We start from the raw sequence: 23714 nt of genomic DNA on the forward strand, positions 1-23714 counted from the left end.
GCTTTAAGTTATCAGTCTTACCAAGAATCGAATCTTCTTGATGCTGAATGTGTTGGAACTCCGAATATGGTCAGCTAGGCGACCCGGTGTAGCTATGACAACATGGGGCTTTCTGGCTAGCTCCAGGGCTTGGGCAATCATATCTAAGAGAGAAAATATGACCTAATTACAACTGGGAAACAACTATACAAACTTTAAATTGGTTTCCTTTTACACGACTCAGATTAAAACACATGTATTATACTTAAACAATAATGCTGCGTACACACGAGCGGAATTTCCAACAGAAAGAGTCCGTAGGGAGCTTTTTATCGTATATTCCGACCGCGTGTATGCCCCATCAGACTTTTTCTGTCAAAATGCAGATGGACTTAGGATAGAGAACACGTTCTATATTTTTCCGACGGAACAAATTGCTATCGGAAAAACCTCGTCTGTATGCTGTTCCGACACACCAAAAACGATGCATGCTCTGAAGTACGAGACGGCAGCTATTGGCTACTGGCTATTGAACTTCCGTTTTCTAGTCCCGTCGTACGTCACCGCGTTCTGGACGGTCGGAATTTGGTGTGACCGTGTGTATGCAAGACAGCTTGAGCGGAATTCTGTCGGAACTCCGTCGTAAAAACCTTCAGAGTTTATTCCGACGGCAAAACCGGTCGTGTGTACAGGACATAAAAGTCTTTACCCTAACTACCAACTCATAGCATGCATTATCCCTCAAGAACTTTGTGCTGAACATCCTCCTGCTTGTCCCCCCCCTCCACCCCTTAACACATTTGAAGTGTTTTGTTCTTTTTTTTTTCCCCCCCCAGCGAGCGGGTACTTGCTCCCACTTTCTCAATTCCTGAATAGGCGAGAATAAAATCCATTAACCACTTCAGCTCCGGGAGGTTTTACCCCCTTCCTGACCAGGCCATTTTTTGTCAATACGACACTGCTTTACTTAAACTAACAATTGCACAGTCCTGCAACGCTGTACCCAAATAAAAAAATTTTCACACAACTAGAGCTTTCTTTTGGTAGCATTTGATCACATATGCGGTTTTTATTCTTTGCACAAAAAAGGACCAACAAGTTTGGAAAAAAAATAAAAACATTTTTAACTTTCTGCTATAAAAAAAATGTAAATGTAAAAAAAAAAAAAATCATATTTCTTCATCAATTCAGGCCAATATGTATTCTGTTGCATGTTTTTGGTAAAAAAAAATCCCAATAAGTGTATATTGTTTGGTTTACGCAAACGTTATAGCCTCTACAAACTATGGGATTGATTTATGGACTTTTTTTTTTTTTTAAAGCGCTGCCACAGTCTTAGGAGAAAAGCATGTCCCCTGCCCACATGCCGTAAAGAAGAATCTTGCACTCTGAAGAAGCAGTGTTGGCTCCGCAAGGGTTTGGACACACTCCATGCGGAGTCAGACCTATAATCAGCAAGACTCGTGCTCCCTGCTGATTTACGCTTTTAAGTTCCAACTTAGGAGGAAGCACATCAGACCTCTGTAAAGAGACCACTGCTTCCACACAGAAAGCAAGTATCCTTTACTACAGCATGCTTGCAATGAATAAACGTTTCTCATTTAGGCTGTGGCTACATTCCAAAAAAAACTGTAATACTTTGCATTCCTTTTGTTTAGATGGTCTTGGAATGTATTTAGCTGGATTTAAAATTAATGATTTTTGGGGGTATACCCTGTTTAAATATGCTAACATGATAGTCATTGGTGTCTCAGGTGGGCAGTATAGTAAATAGACAAAGATACCTGGGTATTTAAATTATTGATGTAAAGTTTCTCTGTGGAATGGCTAAAACTGATAACAGTGGTAGAGCATACTGCAAGCAATTTAACCAGTTACATTGTTACCTGAAATCTGCTGTGTAGAACTCGTCCAATCAAAAAGAGGAGAAAAGCATATGCATATGGACCAATATGTTAATACATTTAAAATATTCAATACATACCCATTCCTCCAACAATGATACAGTCCTTCAAACCTAGTGGCTTGCCTAGAACTCGAAACTGTTCTGCAATCTGATAAGCCAATTCTCTTTAAAAAAAAAAAAATATAATAATAATAATAATAACGAATAATCCTTTAATAACATTTAAAGTAAACCTCTCACAAGAGAAATATTGGAGCTGCCACTTCTGAACACCTTTGGAAAAGGCAAGTAGCCTGGCTCCTTTCTGACCCACTGGCTTCAATACTCTCAGGGTGCACTCACACTGGGGATAGTTAAACTGAACCATGTCCAAGTTCAATTGTCCTCCTGCCCACTCCTCCTCTGGTTTGCACTTGTACTGGGCTATAAGAATGTTTTCCCAGGGACAATTACATCACCACCTCTGCCTGCTAGACCATAGTGATGGCTGCTTCCATGTTCAGTGGTCCTTTGAAAGTCTTAAACCTCAGGTGTGGTTTGCGCTCACACTGAAGCGAACCACATAAGCCACAAGCGAACCGTGTTTGGGAACACCTCCTCCAAGTGGTCCCTGGCATGGGACACTTAACCTCTCCGGAGCACAGTCCGGAACACTTATAGTACACAAACGAACCAGACCAAGGGAGTAAACTGTATGTTTCTCAAAATTACATGCTTTAGGGTTCTTTTATTTAATCCAAATCGAAAGAATTAAAAGCGGTATTAAACTTGAGAAAAAAAAATGCTGGCAGGCAGGGTTTTTATGGCAGAAGAGTCTTTTTCTGCCATAAATTATACCTACCCATCAGAAGGCACACATGCGCAGCTCAGATTATATTAAGGCCTCTGCACAATGCCAGGATGATGTGACTCCCATGCCTGGAAGTGATGTAATTGCGGCAAGGCCAATCAAGCGGCAGAATAGAGCAAACCTAGAAGGAAGAAAGACCAGGTGAAGATAGAAGCGCTTGGCCAATGACAGCACACCGCTGGAGGTCTTCCTTTGACAGGAAAGTCTGTGATAATGTGCTAGTATGCACTGCATATTAGATTATGGCATAAAGCTGCAGGGGTCCCAGATAAAAAAAAAAAAATGAATGTATCAAATCAGGAGTTTACTACTGCTTTAATAAACAGACCAAATTCCAGGAGTACAGCTAGCCAGTATCTAAACTCTCAAAAAAAAAAAGTTAAAAATAATAATGTCAAATGATACCGCATTTCACCATTCCTTTTTATAACATAAAAACAAAACAAAAAAAAAAACATCAAACAACAGTTTGGCTAGTGAGAAGCATGTTTATATACTTTCCCAAAATATGGTACCAGACTAAAATCTAGCTACATCAGCTTGAAATATGGAAAACCTGATTTAAGAAAATGTATTTGGAAGACTATAAATACAGAAACATGCTCATAAATCACTTGTTGTACATTAGGATTTAAAGTGTTAGCTGATGTTAAATGGTTTATACTAACCGTGTTGGTGTTAGCACCAGGCAAAATATTCCAAAAGGATCCTCAGAGAGTTTTTGCAGTATAGGCAACACAAAAGCAGCAGTCTTACCACTACCAGTTTTGGCACAACCCATACAGTCCCGACCTAAAAGCAACAAAGAAAATGTAAAACTTTTAATTGGTCCCCTCAAGTCACACCCAGAACTTTATTAAAAAAATAAAAATTCCCCCACCCGATTTATCAGTTTTAGGTAACAAAGCCCAACACCTTTTTTTTACCGAACTAAGTAAGCTAGAGTTAGACCGGGTTCACAATCACATATGTGCGGCCGCGGTTCACAGCATGGGGTCTGGTGTGTCCCTGTTCACTGGCTCAGGTAGGAATCAGGTCCGAATTTTTGCCTGAATCTTAAAAGAAATTAACAGTTGTGACTCAGGGACTCCACTGTGAAGAAATTAGGGAACTTTGATTTCCCAATTTAAAGTATTTGTGAACACAACAAACAAAAACAAAAAATCACCGCGCTAACATAGGAAACCCCCAAAAAAAGCAGCAGTTCAACTGTGAAATAATCACAACAAACAAGAAAAAAAAACAAACAAAACTGCGCTATATAGTGAAATGTAAAAAAACAGTATATGCAATAAACACACACACACACACGTCAATGATACCAAATCAATATTGCAAAAATGGTAGCAAAGTTAATTAGTGTAGAAAAAACAGAAGTCCCACAGCAGTTCTCTGTGAGATTCCGTGACGAATGGAAAGCGAGCATACCATACACAGTGACCCTCCACCACCAAGTAAATGCGCTTACCAGATGGGAGGCATAAATAAGCACATCTCAGAACCACATCCAGGTAGGGCTGCTAGACAATGGAGACATTCCTCTGGATACCACTATGGATATTGAGCATGAAGCTGGATCCCGGTATAGTATCTAAGATCTCCCTCTGTGTAGTATAGCTCTGACCAACAGCTTCCCAGACGACGTCAGTGACAGACGAAACGTACGTCGGGAGAGTGACGCTCTGACGTCATCGCTATCTACTACGAACGGGCACTCGCTTGCCGGCCGGCAACTGCTCTCTTTACTACTAATAATTTGTAAGTGTTTTACCATATTTTATATAAATTTTATATCGGATTTACGCTATGGCTGCCCTTCTTTCATCCATACGTTTGTAACTCGGGCTGTTGGTTGGTCGGAGCTATACTACACAGAGGGAGATCTTAGATACTATACCGGGATCCAGCTTCATGCTCAATATCCATATAAATCTGGACAGGAATCGGATCGAATGGGTGTGAACACCCACGCAATCCGATTCTGCTGCGGACCAAAAAAAGGGTCCTGCACTAGTTTGGTCCGAATGCGATGCAAATTTAGCCATACTATCTGTATGGCCGAAATCGCATTACACAGGTCGCATGTGATTTGCAGTGCGGTGCGAATCACATCCGATGACGGACATCGCACCAGTGGTAACCAGCCCTAAAGAATGTTCACTAGCCTGAGTAAGCACCTAGGTAAGGAAAGCACAGACAATCTGCAAGGAGCCAGAGGGCCACAGGTAAGGAATTTTGGTAAGAAAGTTTAGTTCTATATTTTCTAATTAAACTGTAACATTACAGCGATGGTATAATACATGCTTGGAATAAATACATTAGACAACAATGGAATATGCTGGTAATTTGTACTTCTCCCTGCTGTGCTGCTCATGATCAGCTTCCATCTGACTGCATTCCATTTCAGTACAATATACATGAGTGTAAACAAATAACGAGCCATTCTTTTGTACGTGTTCCACAATATCAGTGCAGTCATATGCCTGTGTTTGTTCTTCTGGTGTACTCACCTTCCAGGGTGGGCGGTATACAATTCTCCTGGACCGCGTTGGGTTTGCAAATCCCCACCTGTCTGCACTGTTCTATAAGCCATGATGACAACCCCAACTTAGCGAAGCCTTCCATCTCTGCCCTCACACGTGACAATTGTAATACTTCCGTTATGGACAAGTGCCGTCATCAGCAAGCGCTGAACCCCATTGGCTTCTGTGTGGCAGTCCCCGCCTCCTACACCGAGGATTACTGCTGGGCGGAAGTGACAGCCGGAAGTAGTGATCGGCAGTCCAGGTGACGTGTCTGGTTTAGAGATGGCCGCCCAGGGAGAAGTGGATGAGCTCTTCGATGTCAAGAACTGGTTCTATATCGGAAGTTACCAGCAGAGCATTAACGAGGCTCAGAAAGTGAAGGTAAGTGCTTGCTAATATGGGTTTGGCAATGGGTAGGTTGTTCAGTGTAATAGAAGACCCCGAGAGAAGAGTACATGGTGTGGGATTGCATTGTGAGTCCTTGCTTCTGCTTGAATGGGTCTGTACTCCTCATAGGGGAATGCCATTGCTGCCTCCTCCTTCTGAAAAAGCTAGTTGCCTGGCTGTCTTGGTCATCCTGTACCCTAAATGCGTTTAGTCACTGACCTGGCACACACATGTAAACAAGGTCTTCTAGAGTTTAGTTATTCTTGGTGTGGCACTCTAAGTATTACAGCCAGTTCTGTTAAAAAAAAAAAAAAGATTTTTGAAGTCCCATGCTTATGGAAATTGAAGATATAAAAAGAGGGAGAACTGCTGCGTCTACCAATATATCCTCCTAAGCGGAAATATAAGATATTACACCCCAGAACAGCGCCACTTCTACCATCCTAACTTTACTTATTGCAGCCAGTTCACATATAAGCCAGGCACCTAGCATTTATTAGAAGGTGGTCAGCTATGGGAGCATACATTGCAATAAAGCACCTACTTCATATAGGAAACCCTTTAAAGCCGAGGTTCACACAAAAATTGAACCTCCGCTTTTTGGAACCCTCCCCCCTCCGGTGTCACATTTGGCAACTTTTCAGGGGGGAGCAGATAATGTCGAATACAGGTATTTGCACCCACTTCCAGGCGTAGACCACTTCCCGTCCCCCTGCGCTGTCTGCTGGGGGACACACGGGTCCCAGAGACAGCAGGGACCGTTCTGATTGTGCAGCGCGACTCACGCATGCGCAGTAGGGAAATGGGAAGTGAAGCCACAAGGCTTCACTTCCTGATTTCCTTACAGAAGATGGCAACAGCACCTGAGAGCCGAGCGACGGTTCGGCCTCGGGTGCCGACATCGCTGGACCCTGAGACAGGCAAGTGTCCTTATTTTAAAAGTCACCAGCTGCAGTATTTGTAGCTGCTGACAATTTTTTTTTTTTTTTTCATGGGACTCCCTCTTTAATGGCAGTTCTACGTGGGGAGTGTCCCTTATGTCATACCTCTATGTATATGTTTTTGCTCAATCGCACACCCTCCAGCACTGTGACCGAGCTGTCACTGGTGACTCCCAGTCAAAGAATGACAATCAGGAGCCAGTGAGATGGGCTCCTGATCACATGATCACTTTGATAGCCAGTCACAGTGATCACAAGATTAATTTCCCTCTCTGAAGCCAAATTGCACACTATTGTTTCTGGTCCCTACTACGGGTACAACCAATAAATAATGCTTGCACGTCCACCTGACTCATTTCTAGGTGAAATCGCACTCCTTTTTTTGCTGCAGTGAGCTGCGAGCCAGGTAAGTCCTGCACCACAGTTCACATAAACAAAGAGGCAGGCTACAGGGCAGGAATGGCCTCACCTGCATCTCACCAGAGTAGAAAGAGAGCACAAATTCATCTGAAGATGAGATCAGAGGATGCCAAAGCTCATCCCTAAAAACCATGCACATCAGAAGTGCGTAAAATTTCATTTGGGCTGTTTTTTGGTGGTGGGTCATGGTAATGACAAGAAAATACACAGCTACATTGTAAATGTAAAAAAATATATATCATTTTGTTATTTAGGCCAGATTTCTACTGATAAAAAAAAAAAAAAAATCAGGAGATATCCATTGTTAAAACCGAACGATGGCCCTATTTGTCCTGAAAAAGCAAGGTGTGATTCACCTGGATAAACTATGGTGGTTGCAAAGATATGAATAGTTTTGTTAAGGTATGGCAAAGTTGCCAAATTGGATTCCGGCTTTACCTTCTTCCTTCCTGCCAGCCGTACGCATATATATGCGGCCCCTCGGCGGATAGGCTTCAATGCCAAGAGGCCACGTATATGCGACCCTGTGTAAACACAAAACTGTGTTGAGAGCGTTCGCGCTCCCAACGCAGTCACCGGTGGGGACCGGAATGCTCCCAATGCATACTTGCGATCGGGAGCTTTCTGATCCTGTGACAGCCAATCACAGCGTTCACATGAACTGAATGCCCGCTTCTGCCTCCTGGCATCTAGAAGTTTTTATAAAGTTAATGGCGGCGGTGGGAAGGGGTTAACTGCTTGCCGACCAGCCAATGTCATTATACTGTGGCAAGGTGGCACGATCCCGCAAATCGCTGTAGCTATACATCGGCCGGGAACTCGCTATTGTAGGTGCACGCACGCCTCCCATTGGCCAGCGGGGGAGCCAATCAGCGGGTCCGGACTCTATGTCCGCCGTCTGCACGCGATCATTCCCCAAAGTGACAGAACGAGGATCTGCCTGTGTAAACAAGGCAGATCTCCGTTCTGACAGGGAAGATCACACAGATTCTGTGTGTTTCCCCAGTGACACAGTACCCCATACAGTTAGTAAACACCTACAGGGAACACATTTAAAGCGGGGTTCCACTCAAATTTTTAGCTTAATCTTACCCCCTTCAATTAAGTTATTCTTCAGTATGAAAACAGACAGAGGCGGAATTATTGCACCCAAACTATGAGTATTATTTTGGGGTTAGCAAAGTGTCTCAATGACCTAAAAAAAAAAAAAAAAAAAAAAAAAAGATTGGTCGCCGGACTCCCGCTTTAACCCCTTGATCGCCCCTGCCAGTGTCATTAGTACAATAACTGTGAATATTTTTAGCACTGATTGCTGTAATAATGTCGCTGGTTCCCAAAAAAGTGTAACAAAAATGTCAGTTGGGTATCCAATCTGTCTGATCGCCGCCATTTCTAGTGGGAAAAAAAACAAAAAAAAAGCTATAAATCTATCTCCTATTTTGTCGAGATGATATAACTTTTGAGCAAACCAATCAATATACACTTATTGGGTTTTTTTATTTTATTTATTTATTTTTTTTGTACCAAAAATGCGTAACAGAATACATATCGGCTTAACCACTTCCCGACCGCCTCACGTACATATACTGTGGCAGGTTGACAGCCCTGCGCGAACTGCCGTACAGGTCCGTCAGCTCCTTTTAAGAGCCTTAGCTGGGCGGGGGACCCGATGCGCATGGCCGACGGTCGTGTTGTCCGCCGGCCACCCGCCATCGCGGCCACGAGAGCCAAAACAAGGATCTGTGTGTGTAAACACAGAAATCCTGGTTCTGTCATAGGAGGAGAGACAGATTGTCTGCGCCTAAATATTAGGAAAAGTGATCTCTCTCCTCCTCCAGTTCCATCCCCCCCACAGTTAGAAACACCTAGCAGGGAACACATTTAACCCCTTGATTGCTCCCTAGTGTTAACCCCTTCCCTGCCAGTGACATTTACACAGAAATCAGTGCATTTTTATAGCAGTGATTGCTGTATAAATGTCAAAAGTGTCCGATCTGTCCACCACAATGTCGCAATCTCGATAAAAATCGCTGATCTCCGCCATTACTAGTAAAATAATAAAAATGCCATAAATCTATCCCCTATTTTGTAGACGCTATAACTTTTGCGCAAACCAATCAATATACGCTTATTGTGTGTTTTTTTTTTTTTTTTTTTTTTTTAACCAAAGATATGTAGAAGATTATATATTGGCTTTAACTGATGAATTTTTTTTGGATATTTATTATAGCAAAAAGTATTAAAAAAATATATACATATTTTTTTTTTTTTTTAAAGCTGGCCCAAAACAAACTACTGTATATCCTACACCAGGGGTAGAGGCAACCTCGGCCTTCCAGCTGTGGTGAAACTACAAGTTCCATGAGACATTGCAAGACCCTGACAATCACAGGCATGACTCCTAGGGGTAGAGGCATGATGGGATTTGTAGTTTCACCTAGGGCTGAAACGATTAATCGATAAAATCAATAATAATCTATAATGAAAATCGTTGTCAACGATTTTCATTATCGATTAGTTGGTCTGCGAACGGCACGCACCATCTTCCCTGCCTTTCAGTCCCGCCTCCGTCCGAGTGTTACAATCCCCTGTGTAAAAAGCCGGCGCCACTGTATACCTCTCGTATCGGCTCTCATGTGACCAAGCACGTCTGCCTCTCTGCTGACATCAGTGCGGTATTCTCAGCCACACTCGCTTTGCTGCCTTGAGCGAGAAGAGAGAGAGGAGAGAAGGAGCCGGTCACGTGAGGGATGAGCTGCGATAAGGTAGCAGCTTGCTTTTAAAATATAGTGAACCTGGCAAAGCATTCATCTTGGTATTTATGGGAGGACAAGTGCCCCATCACTGGTGTTCCTGGAGGGGGGGAATAGTGCCCCAGCATTGCCCCATCATTGCTGCTCCTTGGGGGGGTAGTGCCCCATCATTACCGTTTCCTGGGGGGGGTAGTGCCCCATCATTACCGTTTCCTGGGGGGGGTAGTGCCCCATCATTACCGTTTCCTGGGGGGGGTAGTGCCCCATCATTACCGTTTCCTGGGGGGTAGTGCCCCATCATTACCGTTTCCTGGGGGGGGGGGTAGTGCCCCATCATTACCGTTTCCTGGGGGGGGGGGTAGTGCCCCATCATTACCGTTTCCTGGGGGGGGGGTAGTGCCCCATCATTACCGTTTCCTGGGGGGGGTAGTGCCCCATCATTACCGTTTCCTGGGGGGGTAGTGCCCCATCATTACCGTTTCCTGGGGGGGTAGTGCCCCATCATTACCGTTTCCTTCGGGGGGATAGTGGCCCATTATTGGTGTTGCTGGGAGGGGATAGTGCCCCATCATTGGTGTTGCTGGGGGGGGATAGTGCCCCATCATTGGTGTTGCTGGGGGGGGATAGTGCCCCATCATTGGTGTTGCTGGGGGTGGGGATAGTGCCCCATCATTGGTGTTGCTGGGGGTGGGGATAGTGCCCCATCATTGGTGTTGCTGGGGGTGGGGATAGTGCCCCATCATTGGTGTTGCTGGGGGTGGGGATAGTGCCCCATCATTGGTGTTGCTGGGGGTGGGGATAGTGCCCCATCATTGGTGTTGCTGGGGGTGGGGATAGTGCCCCATCATTGGTGTTGCTGGGGGTGGGGATAGTGCCCCATCATTGGTGTTGCTGGGGGTGGGGATAGTGCCCCATCATTGGTGTTGCTGGGGGTGGGGATAGTGCCCCATCATTGGTGTTGCTGGGGGTGGGGATAGTGCCCCATCATTGGTGTTGCTGGGGGTGGGGATAGTGCCCCATCATTGGTGTTGCTGGGGGTGGGGATAGTGCCCCATCATTGGTGTTGCTGGGGGTGGGGATAGTGCCCCATCATTGGTGTTGCTGGGGGTGGGGATAGTGCCCCATCATTACCGTTTCCTTCGGGGGGATAGAGCCCCATCATTGGTGTTGCTGGGGGTGGGGCTAGTGCCCCATTGTTGGTGTTGCTGGGGGTGGAATAGTGCCCCACCATTGGTGTCAGTTTGAGGAATTCTACACAGACCTCTCCCACCCACACTCTGGTCTGGAGCCGCCACCACTCCTTCCCACACTCCGGTCTGGTTCCTCCAGCCCTCTATGGTCCGCTCCCTTGCCTCAGCCCACTCCCCCCCCTTTTGGGTTTGGTTCTTGGTCCAACCAAACTCCCTTTCTATTGCAACCCCCTCTGGTCTGGTTCCTCTCCCACATGCCTCTCTTCCAAACTCCCTCCCAACCTTTTCCCTCTAACGCTTGGTCTCCAAACTAGCTAACTCCCTCCCACCCTCCAGTACGGTCTCCTCTCCCATTCAGGGCCAGCCCCCTCACTGCATTGTCAGTAATGAATGAGGAATTTACTTTAATAGTTATGTTGTGATGCAGTTTGAGTGTAACACTCTGTTTTGTCATTATTATTTTAAATAAACAATTTTTTTTTGTTTTTAATGATTTTATCCGATTAATCGAAAAAATAATCGGCCGATTAATCGATTATGAAAATATTTGTTAGTTGCAGCCCTAGTTTCACCACAGCTGGAGTGCCGAGGTTGCCTACCCCTGTCCTACACTAACAGGTGCGCCTGTTGGGAATGCAGTATAAACTGTATGTCACCCCAGCTACATACAGTATAGAGCCTTGTTTTCTGGCTGTGGGGCACAAATATCCCATCTCACACCCACAACAAAATTGAATCTAGGCATCCTCGCACCCAACTGCACAATTGGTTGAATTAGGTGCGGGAACACATGGGATGTCGTCACCTCCATCATGCTTTTGCTGGGTATCACGTGCATCCCTGCCCTTAAGGAGTGGTCCCCCTCCAGGCACACCTGCCCAATGCCGCATATTTGCATGCAGTATCGCCAATAAAGCTGTGCTAAGCATGCACCCTGCATGCTCCCGGTACCGTTACCGGTGGCTAATGGAAAGCTGCCATTCGCTGCTTGTGATTGGGAGCTTTCCGATCATATGACCTCCGTGACAGCCAGTCATGGTGGTCACCTGACCAAAAGCCCCACCCCGCCTCCTGGCATTCTAAACCCCTTAAAGGGCCGGCAGGCACTGGCTCTAAGGGGTTAATCTATCCTACTGCTATATGTGATCCAACTTAGTAGACTGGAAATTTTAGGTTAGGACTGTAATGTACAGAGGAGTCTTGATGTGGGCACTGCAGCTTACGCAAATATTTGCAAATGTGTGCAAACAAAATCCTGTTTTTAACGTAAACTGTTAGACAGGGTCAGTGTGGTTGTTTTGTAGGCTGGTGGGTAAGTGTGCTGGGAAATCTTTTGTTTGTTTGCAGTTCGCAAGGAACATATTGGGCAGAGACACCATTGCTTCCCCACAGAGAGCAAGTGTTGTTCTCTGCAGTATACTGGCAGGGGACATGCTTTTGTACTGCTTTGTGAAGAAAATGATGAGTAAATTTGCACACCTTTTTGTTTTGATGTACCTGGAGTGTATTTTTCTGATTCAAACTAAATTCATGTTTAGGCTTTAATAATCACTGCAGTTTACAGAACTTTCAGGTGTTTGAGCTCTTTTGGTGATTGAGAATTTTTTTCAATTTTTTTTCCTAATTCTACATTTATTTTCTGTGTTGTCTTCTTTTAGCCTTCAAGCCCTGAGAAAGAAGTAGAGAGAGATGTATTTCTGTACAGAGCATATATAGCACAGGTAAAATAGATTTTTTATCCTTGTTTTTTTCTATATGTATACGCTATTCGTGTGGGATTGTTTGAACAAATTCTTCAGCGTTAACCCTTTTGTCAATTGGAACAGAGAAAGTATGGCGTAGTCCTGGATGAAATCCGCCCAAATGCCAATCCGGAGTTGCAGGCTGTGCGCATGTTTGCAGAATATCTATCCAGTGAAAGCCGCAGGTGTGTATTGCAGTTTTGTTTACCTTTTTGTTACTGTCGTTTACTTTGTTTAGTGTGTGTTTCCTCCTGCGTTTGCAGGGTGTTTTTTGCTTTTTACATGTGTTTTGGATACGTTCATATATGTTCTGCATTCATACGTGAAAAAATGCAGCAAGCTATATGTTTTTAAATGCACATGAAAGCAATGAAATGATTTAAACTAGGCTTAATAAAAGTTTTACATTTGAAACACATGACTGCATCTGTTATAAAGTAGCCCTAAACTAGGTAAATTGGCTGCTGGAAATAAATTCAGATGCACAGAGGTACTTGCACATACTGTGAACTTGGAAGCCTTTAACCACTTCAATACAGGGCACTTAGACACCTTCCTGCTCAGGCCAATTTTCAGCTTTCAGTGCTGTCGCAATTTGAATGACAATTGCGCGGTCATGTTACACTGTACCCAAACAAATTTTTTATCATTTTGTTCCCACAAATAGAGATTTCTTTTGGTGGTATTTGATCACCTCTGCAATTTTTTATTGCGCAACAAATAAAAAAAGACTGAAAAATTTGAAAGAAAACAAGTTTTTCTTTTGTTTCTGTTACATTTTTTTTGTAAACAAGTACGTTTTTCTTCTTTAATGACGGGCACTGATATGGCTGCACTGATAGGTGGCACTGATGTATAGTTATTCCTGCGCTAACATGTAAACGAAGGGCAATGAACGTTGAACTGCTGCAAGCACCGAATATAGGTCAAACTCAGCCCATAGAGCAATAGAAATAAGGTATGTAAAAATTGGTGCTGCGCTGTTCTTTTGGGAAATAAAAAAAAAAAAAACTATGCTGCTAGAGGTAGTAGTACAAAGGTAAATGAACACGTAAAATGATATAAATATATAAGAATAAGTACAATCAACATAGAGCACTTCTATACCCAATAGGTGCAGTGTGATATTCCACAATAATCGGTGGTAATAGCAGAGTGCAAGAAAATCATTCAATAAAGACTTAAGGCCAGATGTGATAAGTATCTTACTGGAAACACTAAAATCAATATACAATCACTAAAAACCTCAATGGATCGTGCGAATAGGCAAAAAACATTGTGCAAAAAACAGCAATTAATAAATTAAATGTGCAACGTGCAATCAATATGTGCAAATATCGCAAATGCAGTGTATAATAAACATGTAACCAAAATAAGTCCACTGTAGAACTTGTGGAAATTCAAACAAAGGCAAACGTGTGCAAAATATATAATGGGACTGGGAATGTAGTCCAATGCGATTAAATCCTCTTTTTGTGGCTAATCAGAAAATGTGCAATAAGGTGCTGAGAACATGGGGGTGATCTCCTCTTCGTGCACAGGACACACAGTGGTGTGAAGTGGCCTCTTACCTTGCGGTAAAGAGGTAACCGCATAAAGTTGCTGGTAATGGCTGCTTCTCCCTTGTACTCCTAGCTGCCTCTCACTTAGATTCCTGGGCTGGATGGAGCTGTTGGTGGGTCTTTGTCTCTCAGTGGAGCAGGGGGGGGATTGAAGGAAAGAAGGGGCCAAATAGTGTAGTATTTCAATCAGAGGTTGTTTTTTATTAAAATAATGAGGCTACTCACTTCACTTATCTCCTACGAGCGGCAAGCTCGTTTGCATACATCAGTCTTGGATGCCTTTCCTGTCCCTACGCGTGACGTCATGGTCACGTGACTTCATCAGGGGTTGATGGGCACTCGTAGGCGGCACTGATGGGCTATGAGTAAGCACCCGTTAGTGCGAAACGCGTCAGATGATTGTTATACATCCCTGCTGTAGTGTCTTGTACACCCTGTGATCCAGCTTTTTATTAATAAAGGCACTTATCCAGTCCGGTGTGCGGCATCCAGATCACTTCGTCTATATTCAGCACTGATGGGCACTCGTAGGCAGCACTGATGGGTGGCATTGCTGGGCATCCCTGTTTTGTAATGTGCCACAGAGGTGCCAGTCAGTGCCCCCCCCCCCCCGTCAGGAGAGCCGCCGATCGGCTCTCCTCTACTCACGTCTGTCAGACACTAGTGAGGAAAAGCCGATCAACGGCTCTTCCTGTTTACATCGTGATCAGCCGGGGGCTCTTTACCAAGAACGGTGTAGCGGTGTGTCAGACTGACACACCGCACCACCGATCGCCGCGATGCGCGCCCCCACGGGCACGCGGCAGCTGTTATCCCTCAGGACGTCATATGACGCCCAGTCAGGATAACTGAACCACCGCCCGGCCATCATTCTGCTATAGGCTGGGTGGGAAGTGGTTAAACCAGTAGGCTGCTCTGCTCTCTGCCAAGCTTTTCCAACTTCTGTAGTTGAACGCTCCTTCAAACCTGCCCCTGTCCCTCTCTGTTGGTCTTTGAGCCCAACCATATTAATTTTGGGCCAATACCAGTACAGGAGGTGGTCATGAGCATGTTCCCCCAGGTGCTTTGTGTAATAGTTTTCAGGCTGTTCAATATAAAAAAATTAAAATCTGTTTATCTTTTGAAATGTAGAGATGTTTATCTTGTGGCTACAGAATAATTAGTGTCTATGTTGTGAAGATGGAATAGTGGAAGGGTTTAAGTAATCACCACTCAGTCCAAAAAAAGAGCTGTGTGTTGTCAGCCCACAATTGGAAATTAGGAGTTTAGTGCATTTCAGATCAACAGGTATTTTACTGTACTTGCAGGGTGTTTAAAGTGGTTTTAAAGGCAGAAGTTTTTTTATCTTTATGCATTTCTATGCATTAAGATAAAAAGCCTTCTGTGTGCAGCAGCCCCTCTGAGCCCCATCTAGATCCAGCGATGTTGCACAAGAAACTCGACTGTCCGGGACTGCCCTCCTCATTGGCTGATACAGCGGCGCCAGTGGCTCGCGCTGCTGTCAAAGTCAGTCAGCCAATGAGGAGAGGAGGGGGGGCAGGCCGTGGCTCCGTGTCTGAATGAACACTGGGAACTGCGGTTTGGCTCAGGTGCCCTCATAGCAAGCTGCTTCCTGTGGGATGGCACTCAACAGGATGGAGGGACCTAAGAAGAGTATGATCTGGGCTGCCCTGTGCAAAACCACTGCACAGAGCAGGTAAGTGTGACATGTTTGTTCTTTTTAACCAAAAAGACTTTACAATCGCTTTAACCCTTCCACTACCACTAATGTATGTCATACTTTGCCAGCAACAGGGAAGGGGGTTTACACTCACTCCTGCTTGATGCAACACCTGGGAGTGTGTGTAAATCTGATAAGTGAGGTGGAAATGATCCACAAACCCCCTGTAGTACACCCCCCCCCCCCCCTATAGCAGGTGCGATTGGGTAGAAGTGAAGGAGACCAGCAAATGTCTGTTCACTGATCTCCCCAAGCTAGCATGAGCATGGAAGTGAATTGCATTACATCACTTCCATATTTTGTTTTTACTTTTCTCCCAGCTTCTTTTGCCAGGGAAGAAAGTAACTGAGCGTGATCAATGCTCCATTACCTGCAGTGCAAGGCAGGTGACCCTTGATATCTCATTTAAAGAACACCTGTCACAGCAAAATGCTATCTATCACACTGGAGATTTTTGTTCCCCTGTGATTTGAAATAAATAAAAAAAAAAAAAATCATGAAGTTGAGGGTAAGATAAAATAGGAATGCCTATGCACAAACACTTTGCTAGTGCTACATATCGCTGTGAGTAGACTAATGATCAATAGGAAAATCTTGGGTACCACAGTCTATTTTACAGGTTCTCGCAGTTTTAAGATTTGACGTGTTTGTTATCTATTTACTATTGTTTATGTATAAAAGATAATACAGCACATGCTGCCACCTAATGCAATAAGCTACAATGCAAGTCAAGTTTATCACTTGAAACACTTATATTGCAAATTAGCACATCACATGTGAAGTATGTCAAAGATTTTTCTCTTGATATCTGTTAACCAGTTTATCTGTTTGTTGTATTCAATTCCCTATGTATATTTAGTTAGGAGAATGCTCTCCAAGTTTAACATGTTGCTTTCATTCCAACAGGGATGCTATTGTCTCTGAACTTGATAAGAAAATGGCCAAGAGTGTAGATGTCACCAACACAACCTTTCTGCTAATGGCAGCTTCAATTTATTTCCATGATGGCAATACAGATGCTGCTCTGAGAGTTCTCCACCAAGGAGACAGTCTGGAATGGTAAGGCATTGCCATCTTACTGCTTAATATGTAGTGGATACAATGTAACCACTGTAAGCAGTGTTTAACTTCAGTTATTAAAAAAAAAAAAAAAGTAACATCATTACAAAAAAGTTGTGTAGCAGTTTATAGGGATTATGACAGTGCTGGAATAGTGTTTTTTGTTTTTTTGTTTTTTTTACATGTAACCTGTTTACATTGTTGCCCTTGTTTCTAAAGCTAAAGGGACTGCTTGTTTTCAAATTTTGTTTTCTCTAAGACACTGATTTTGGTCATCAGTGTCTTAGAGAAGACTCCGTGTCTTTGGTAATGCTTGCCTCAACTGCTGTGACACTACAGAGACCATTGCTAAAGCAGTGGTATGGTCTTACTGCAGCCACCAACCAGACATACTGCTTGCAGATTTACAAAGGAGTACATTTCATGTTCACATGAACTGCAGCTTTACTTAAATTATTTCAGAAAAGTTTAATAATACCCAGGTACTATTCCCAAGTAAGGTCATGTAGACCACATCCCTCAATTTCTGTATATACCTTGTTAGGGCCAGGATGTCCTTTTCATCGCTAGTCTGTAAATACTCTGAGACCATTGTGTGATTTTGAGGTGGCAACACCTCTGGCTCTGTAAATTGTAAAACTTTAATAAAATTAACTGAAACAGAAAATAAATATGTGGGTTAGCAGGGTACAGAAGTCATATAGTGCAGTGTAAATACATAAAAGCAGGCTAACAAGGTTAAAAGAAATATATTTTTAATGGAAATGTGATTGGAATTTTGTGAAACAGTGGCATGGTAATTTGGAACATGGTGATGCTTGGAGCTCCTGTTGTTGCCTTGACTTAGGCCTTGTGCACACAGGTCCATTAGCCTGTATAGCATAAATTGTGGGCTTATTTGCGACCCCAGCATGCACAGGTGCTGTGTATTGCTGACCATAGTACCGCTACTTTCAGAACTTCCTTACATCACATTTACAAAAACTGTTCAGACACTCCATTTTTGAGAGCAGTGGCTGCTGTATTAGTATTACTCAGCTAGGAAATTGACTTGTAGGGGGAGCTGTGACCTTTGATGAGGCTTTTTTTTTTTTTTTTTTTTTTTTTTTGAGAATATGTAGCATGCCTAAGGTTTGTGACTGATTAGTAGATAGTAAAAGAATGATAAAATCTTGTCATTTGAGGTTATGTAGAAAGGAGTAAATCACAAATCGTAGAAAAAAAAAAGGGGGGGTGGGAGGAGGGAAATTCACTGGTTGTACATTTTATTACTTACTGCCTACAAAACAGTTGTTGCATACAGATTCTCTGAGCGTTTACTCTTATTTTACCTTTAGTCCCGTTCACACTGGTGCGATTTGACAGTTCCAAATTGCATGACAAGTCGCACTGCATTGCCGACAATTAAACCGTTCAAATTGCCCCTACTCTTGTCGAAGCGACTTTGAAAAAGGTTCCTACACTACTATTTGCCGATTTCATTGCGACTTGCATAGACTTGTATAAAGCCGCAATGTAATCAACAGTGACAATCGCAATGATGTGCAGCTTTGAAATCGCGCTGAAGTAGTACGATTTCAAAGCCGCACCAGTGTGAACGAGGACTAAAGGAAGAATAATACTAATGTCCATTTATGCAGCATAGTTAGCTCAGTACTCTTATCAAATGCTTTCTGGGATTACACCCTTATTATAAAAGACTGTCTATCTATCTATAAAATCTCTTATTGTTTTTTTTTTTTTGTTTTTTTTTTTTTTTGTTTTTTGTTTTTTTTCCCCCATTATAGCTTGGCAACAATAGTCCAAATATTGCTGAAAATTGACAGACTTGATCTAGCTCGGTAAGCATATTTTAATTCATATTATCAGTGTTTCACATTAGATTTCAGTTGTGCTCTAAATCAAGTTTTATAATTATATTTATGAGGCAAATGTGAAGGTAACTGATACTCTCCAGATAACACAGAATCTATTTTGCAGACTTCTGAAACTGGCCGCAAATTGAAGCGGAACGTCACCCAAAATGGGAGGTTCCGCTTGTTTGCATACCACCCCTTCCCTCCACTGCCACATTTGGCCCTTTTTGGGGGGTAGGTGGGAGTGGGTACCTGGTTTTGACAGGTACCTGCTGCCGCTTCCAGTTTAGGTCACTGCGGGGTGATCTGTGTGGAAGTTTGACCCCTCTTTCCCCTGCAGCCTTCTGGCACACATCACATGTCCCAGAAGACTGCAGTACCAATCACAAACCTGAGCTGATTGAAGAATTGGCTCGACATTATGTATTTGTAGCTGCTGACTTTCTTTTCTTGTTTTGGGGAAGACTGGAGACTGGATTTCCTCTTTTTAGTGTGTGTGTGTGTGTGTGTGTGTGTGTATGTATGTATGTATGTATGTATGTATGTATATATATATATATATATATATATATATATATATATATATATATATATATATATATATATATATATTATAGTTTTTCCCTTTTTATTTATTTTTTGCCACAAATCCAGTGAGCACCTAATATCTGTTTTGAGCTGACTGCTCTGCCTCTGCTGCACTAAAAATTCTTAGAAAATGTGTTGTAAATGTGGCCAGTTCCCTTTGCTGGGCCATAGAACACTTCTAACTATCTTCATAGAAGATGTTCTGTAGTCAAACATAAGTTCGAAGTTTACTGGGTTTTTAGCAGATCAAGTATTTTCTGCAGCATTTTTAAAGAGACAAAACATGGGGAAAGCTGCACTAAATGTTTTTTTTAATGTGCCTAAATATACACTTTAACTACTTTGGTAATGAAAGGGCACGGTATTATGGGCATTTGGTAGATTTGCCCTCCGGTGGCTAACTCTCCAGGTTTAAATTATTATAGTAAACGTATGGCATGTCAAATTCAGAAGGAAGTTAAAACAATGCAAACAAGCAGGGTCTTTATTGCAGAAAAGAAATACATTGGGGTTGTTTTACTAAGGGCAAATAGTCTGTGCACTGCAAGTGCAGTTGCTCTAGATCTGAGGAGAATATGCAAGAAAAATAAAACAGCATTTTTGCTTGCACGTGCTTGGATGATAGTAATCGGCAGAGCTTTCCCTCATTTTAGAGCTTCCTCTCAGATCGGGTGCAACTTACAGTGCACTTGCAAGTGTACAGACTATTTGCCTTTAGTAAATCAACCCCTTATCTCTTTTGCAATAAAATGCATTTACCCGCCTGGTTGTAATCTCCTGCAGAATTTACACTGAGCTTATGTGAAGTTCAGTTTACATTTCTGGCACTGTGCTAGTGTGTCAGGATGAATGAATCATGTGTATGCGTGGGAGTGAAGTTATCCTGCCCCAGCCAATCAAGATGGCTGAAGACCAGCAATCAGAAGAAGCCAGAGAGGTGATGCAAGCGAAGGACCTTATGGGCATCAGACCATTGGAACATAGGTAAGTATTATATATATATATATATATATATATATATATATATATATATATATATATATATAATTTATTTAAATACTTTGTGATGTAGGCTTCATTGTTACAGTTTTATTCAATTTCATAGAGAAACTTTTTTGTATTTTTGGTTTTTCCAAATTTAGCAAAGAATTGAAAAAAATGGTAGAGATGGATGAAGATGCAACACTAACACAACTTGCAACAGCATGGGTTAATATTGCTATGGTAAGAAATATTTGTATTTAAAATATCTGTCAAAATTAGACCAGAAGTAAACCCCGCTTTATAGGACTTTTGAGACTTTTTGACTTTTTTATTATATATCCTCCTTAATTTTGTTACAAATGTATCATTTTGTAAAATAGACATTAAAGAGGAACTCTAGTTCACCACCCCCACCCCCCTTACTGTTGGTCCAACCTTCACTTCCAGGGCTGCCATCTTTAGAAAGATGTGTGTGCATGCTGAAGGGATCTCCCTTGCCTGCAGGACCCAGCAGATAACTCCTGGCATGTGGGAACATGTGGGATTTTCTGCGCACGTGCAGACATGTCAAGATCTGGGACCTGCAATTCTTTGCTCGGGAAACCCTGTCTGTGCACTAAAGCTGCACTAATCGTTAAAGAATCGAAATCATTATTCTACCCCCTCCTGATCTTAAAACTGCATTTCCGCGATTCTATGTAACAATTACAGAGTTTTCTGCTCACTTCTGACAGCTAACAAAAAATAATAATCCAGGCATCCTGTCAAGTTTATCTCAACATCAGAGATAACTATAAACAAAGTAACATTTCGTTCTTAGCTCAAAGGAAACACTTCGGTCTGTAAATGAGGTCAGTTTAACCGCTTGCCAACCAGCCACCGCACTTTTACTGTGGCAGAATGGCACGACTGGGCGAAACTACGTTGCCTTACGTCACTTCGCCTTTTGGCCACTAGGGCTGCACGCCCAGAGCTGATGTGAGTGCCCGGCGGGCGTGATGACCACTGGGCTCCCGCGATCGCTCGTGACAGAGCAAGAACTGGGATCTGTGTGTGTCTAAACGCACAGATCCCGGTTCTCTCAGGGGAGTAGACAGATCGGGTGTTCATACTCTATATGAACACCAATCTCGCTTTCTCTCGCTCTCTCCCCGCCCCCCCATCACCCCTACAGTTAGAACACACCTAGGGAACACAGTTAACCCCCTTGATCGCCCCCTACTGTTAACCCCTTCCCTGCCAGTGACATTTATACAGTAATCGGTGCATTTTTATAGCACTGATTGCTGTATTAATGTCAGTGGTCCCAAAAATGTGTCAGAAGTGTCCAATTTGTCCACCGCAATATCGCAGTCCCGATAAAAATCGCAGATCGCCGTCATTACTAGTAAAAAAAAAAAATAATAATAATAATGCAATAAATATATCCCCTATTTTGTAGACACTATAACTTTTGCACAAACCAATCAATACATATTAGCCTAAACTGAGAAAAAAAAATTTTTTTTTTGATTAAAAAATGTGGAATATTTATTGTAGAAAAAAGTAAAAGATATTGTGTTTTTGTTTTTTTTTATTTTGTTTTATTTCAAAGTTGTCGCTCTTTTGTTTATAGCACAAAAAATAAAAACCGCAGAGATGATCAAATACAATCAAAAGAAAGCTCTATTTGTGGGGTAAAAAAGGACGTCCGTTTTGTTTGGGTACAGCGTCGCACAACTGCGCAATTGTCATTTAAAGCGATGCAGTGCCGAATCCCAAGAAATGACCTGGTCATTGAGCAGCCAAATCTTCTGGGGCTGAAATGGTTAACCACTTAGACTAAACCTTTTTCTGACACTTGTTGTTTACAAGTTAAAACCAGTATTTTTTGCTAGAAAATTATTTAGGACCCCCAAACAATATATATATTTTTTAGCAGAGACCATAGAGAATAAAATGGCAGTTGTTGCAATATTTTATGTCAGTGTATTTGTGCAGCGGTCTTTCAAACACAATTTTTGGAAAGAATACACTTTAATGAATTAAAAAAAACTAAACAGTAAAGTTAGCCCAATTTTTTCATATAATGTGAAAGATGATGTTACGCCGTGAGAATCGTGATCTTTATTCTAATCAAAAAAATTGTGATTCTCATTTTAGCCAGAATCATGCAGCTCTACTGTGCACAGATCTCTGGTGCATCCTGAAGGCAAATCTGCACACCCGTGGAGTGGCAGAGGGAGGAGGATGGTGCCAGGTGCAAATAAGTTGTTTTCCTGGGTGATGGTCTGCATTAAAATGTCACTAAACCCACGTCATAAAAATCTTTCAATAAATGCTGTATTACACGCTGTTCATACTCGGTCACTATAAGATTCATTTTTTGAATTCTGAAAAAAAAAAACCTGGTTGATCCTGCTGCTCGCTATCTCCACCTTCTGTTCATGTCCCCAGTTCAGCTAGGGATTTGCAGCTATGGTGGCAACTGCACATGCTCAGTTTTCAGTGAGTTTCTATGCTGAGCATTTCCTCCCTATTACAGCAGCCCATGTGACTATAGAGGGGCATGACTCAGCCTGTGACGGGCAGAAATCCACCCGCACCATGTTATTTCCACAAAATAATAGATTTTTATTTCAAATATATATTTGTATGACTATTTAAAACGACTTGTTGATTTTATTTATTTTTACTCTGTATTCCAATCTTTCTCTCTCTCTGTCTCTCTCTGTGTCTCTCTCTCTCTCTGTTTCTGTCTCTGTCTGTCTGTCTGTGTCTCTCTCTCTCTCTCTGTCTGTCTGTGTCTCTCTCTCTGTCTGTCTGTCTCTCTCTCTCTGTCTCTCTGTCTGTCTCTCTCTCTGTCTGTCTCTCTCTCTGTCTGTCTCTCTCTCTGTCTGTCTCTCTCTCTGTCTGTCTCTCTGTCTGTCTGTCTCTCTCTCTGTCTCTCTGTCTGTCTCTCTCTCTCTCTGTCTGTCTGTCTCTGTGTCTGTCTGTCTCTGTGTCTGTCTGTCTCTGTGTCTGTCTGTCTCTGTGTCTGTCTGTCTCTGTGTCTGTCTGTCTCTGTGTCTGTCTGTCTCTGTGTCTGTCTGTCTCTGTCTGTCTCTGTGTCTGTCTGTCTCTGTGTCTGTCTGTCTCTGTGTCTGTCTCTCTCTGTGTCTGTCTCTCTCTGTGTCTGTCTCTCTCTGTGTCTGTCTCTCTCTGTGTCTGTCTCTCTCTGTGTCTGTCTCTCTCTGTGTCTGTCTCTCTCTGTGTCTGTCTCTCTCTGTGTCT

The 23714-nt window shown here is 42.7% G+C and overlaps 2 protein-coding genes across 2 annotated transcripts in view; one reads left to right on the forward strand and one right to left on the reverse strand.

Annotated features, from left to right (window-relative positions):
* Window positions 1-5412, reverse strand: part of DDX49 (DEAD-box helicase 49) — a 48985-nt gene extending 43573 nt beyond the window's left edge. Inside the window, exons 1-4 of the mRNA XM_073592631.1 lie at window positions 5246-5412; window positions 3404-3527; window positions 1964-2049; window positions 22-143 (exon numbers count right to left, since the gene is read on the reverse strand). Of these exons, the coding sequence (XP_073448732.1) occupies window positions 22-143; window positions 1964-2049; window positions 3404-3527; window positions 5246-5360 (447 nt within the window). The 5' untranslated portion in view covers window positions 5361-5412. The remainder of the gene's footprint in view (window positions 1-21; window positions 144-1963; window positions 2050-3403; window positions 3528-5245) is intronic.
* Window positions 5413-5464: 52 nt separating this feature from the next.
* The window catches only part of COPE (COPI coat complex subunit epsilon), a gene marked incomplete in the record, with an annotated part of 21426 nt that continues 3176 nt past the window's right edge, over window positions 5465-23714 (forward strand). Inside the window, 6 exon segments of the mRNA XM_073592646.1 lie at window positions 5465-5641; window positions 12610-12672; window positions 12778-12878; window positions 16882-17034; window positions 18822-18875; window positions 20621-20702. Coding sequence (XP_073448747.1) covers window positions 5543-5641; window positions 12610-12672; window positions 12778-12878; window positions 16882-17034; window positions 18822-18875; window positions 20621-20702 — 552 coding nt within the window.

The sequence above is a fragment of the Aquarana catesbeiana genome, linkage group LG01 (genome assembly GCF_042186555.1).
Source record: "Aquarana catesbeiana isolate 2022-GZ linkage group LG01, ASM4218655v1, whole genome shotgun sequence".
NCBI lineage: Eukaryota > Metazoa > Chordata > Amphibia > Anura > Ranidae > Aquarana > Aquarana catesbeiana.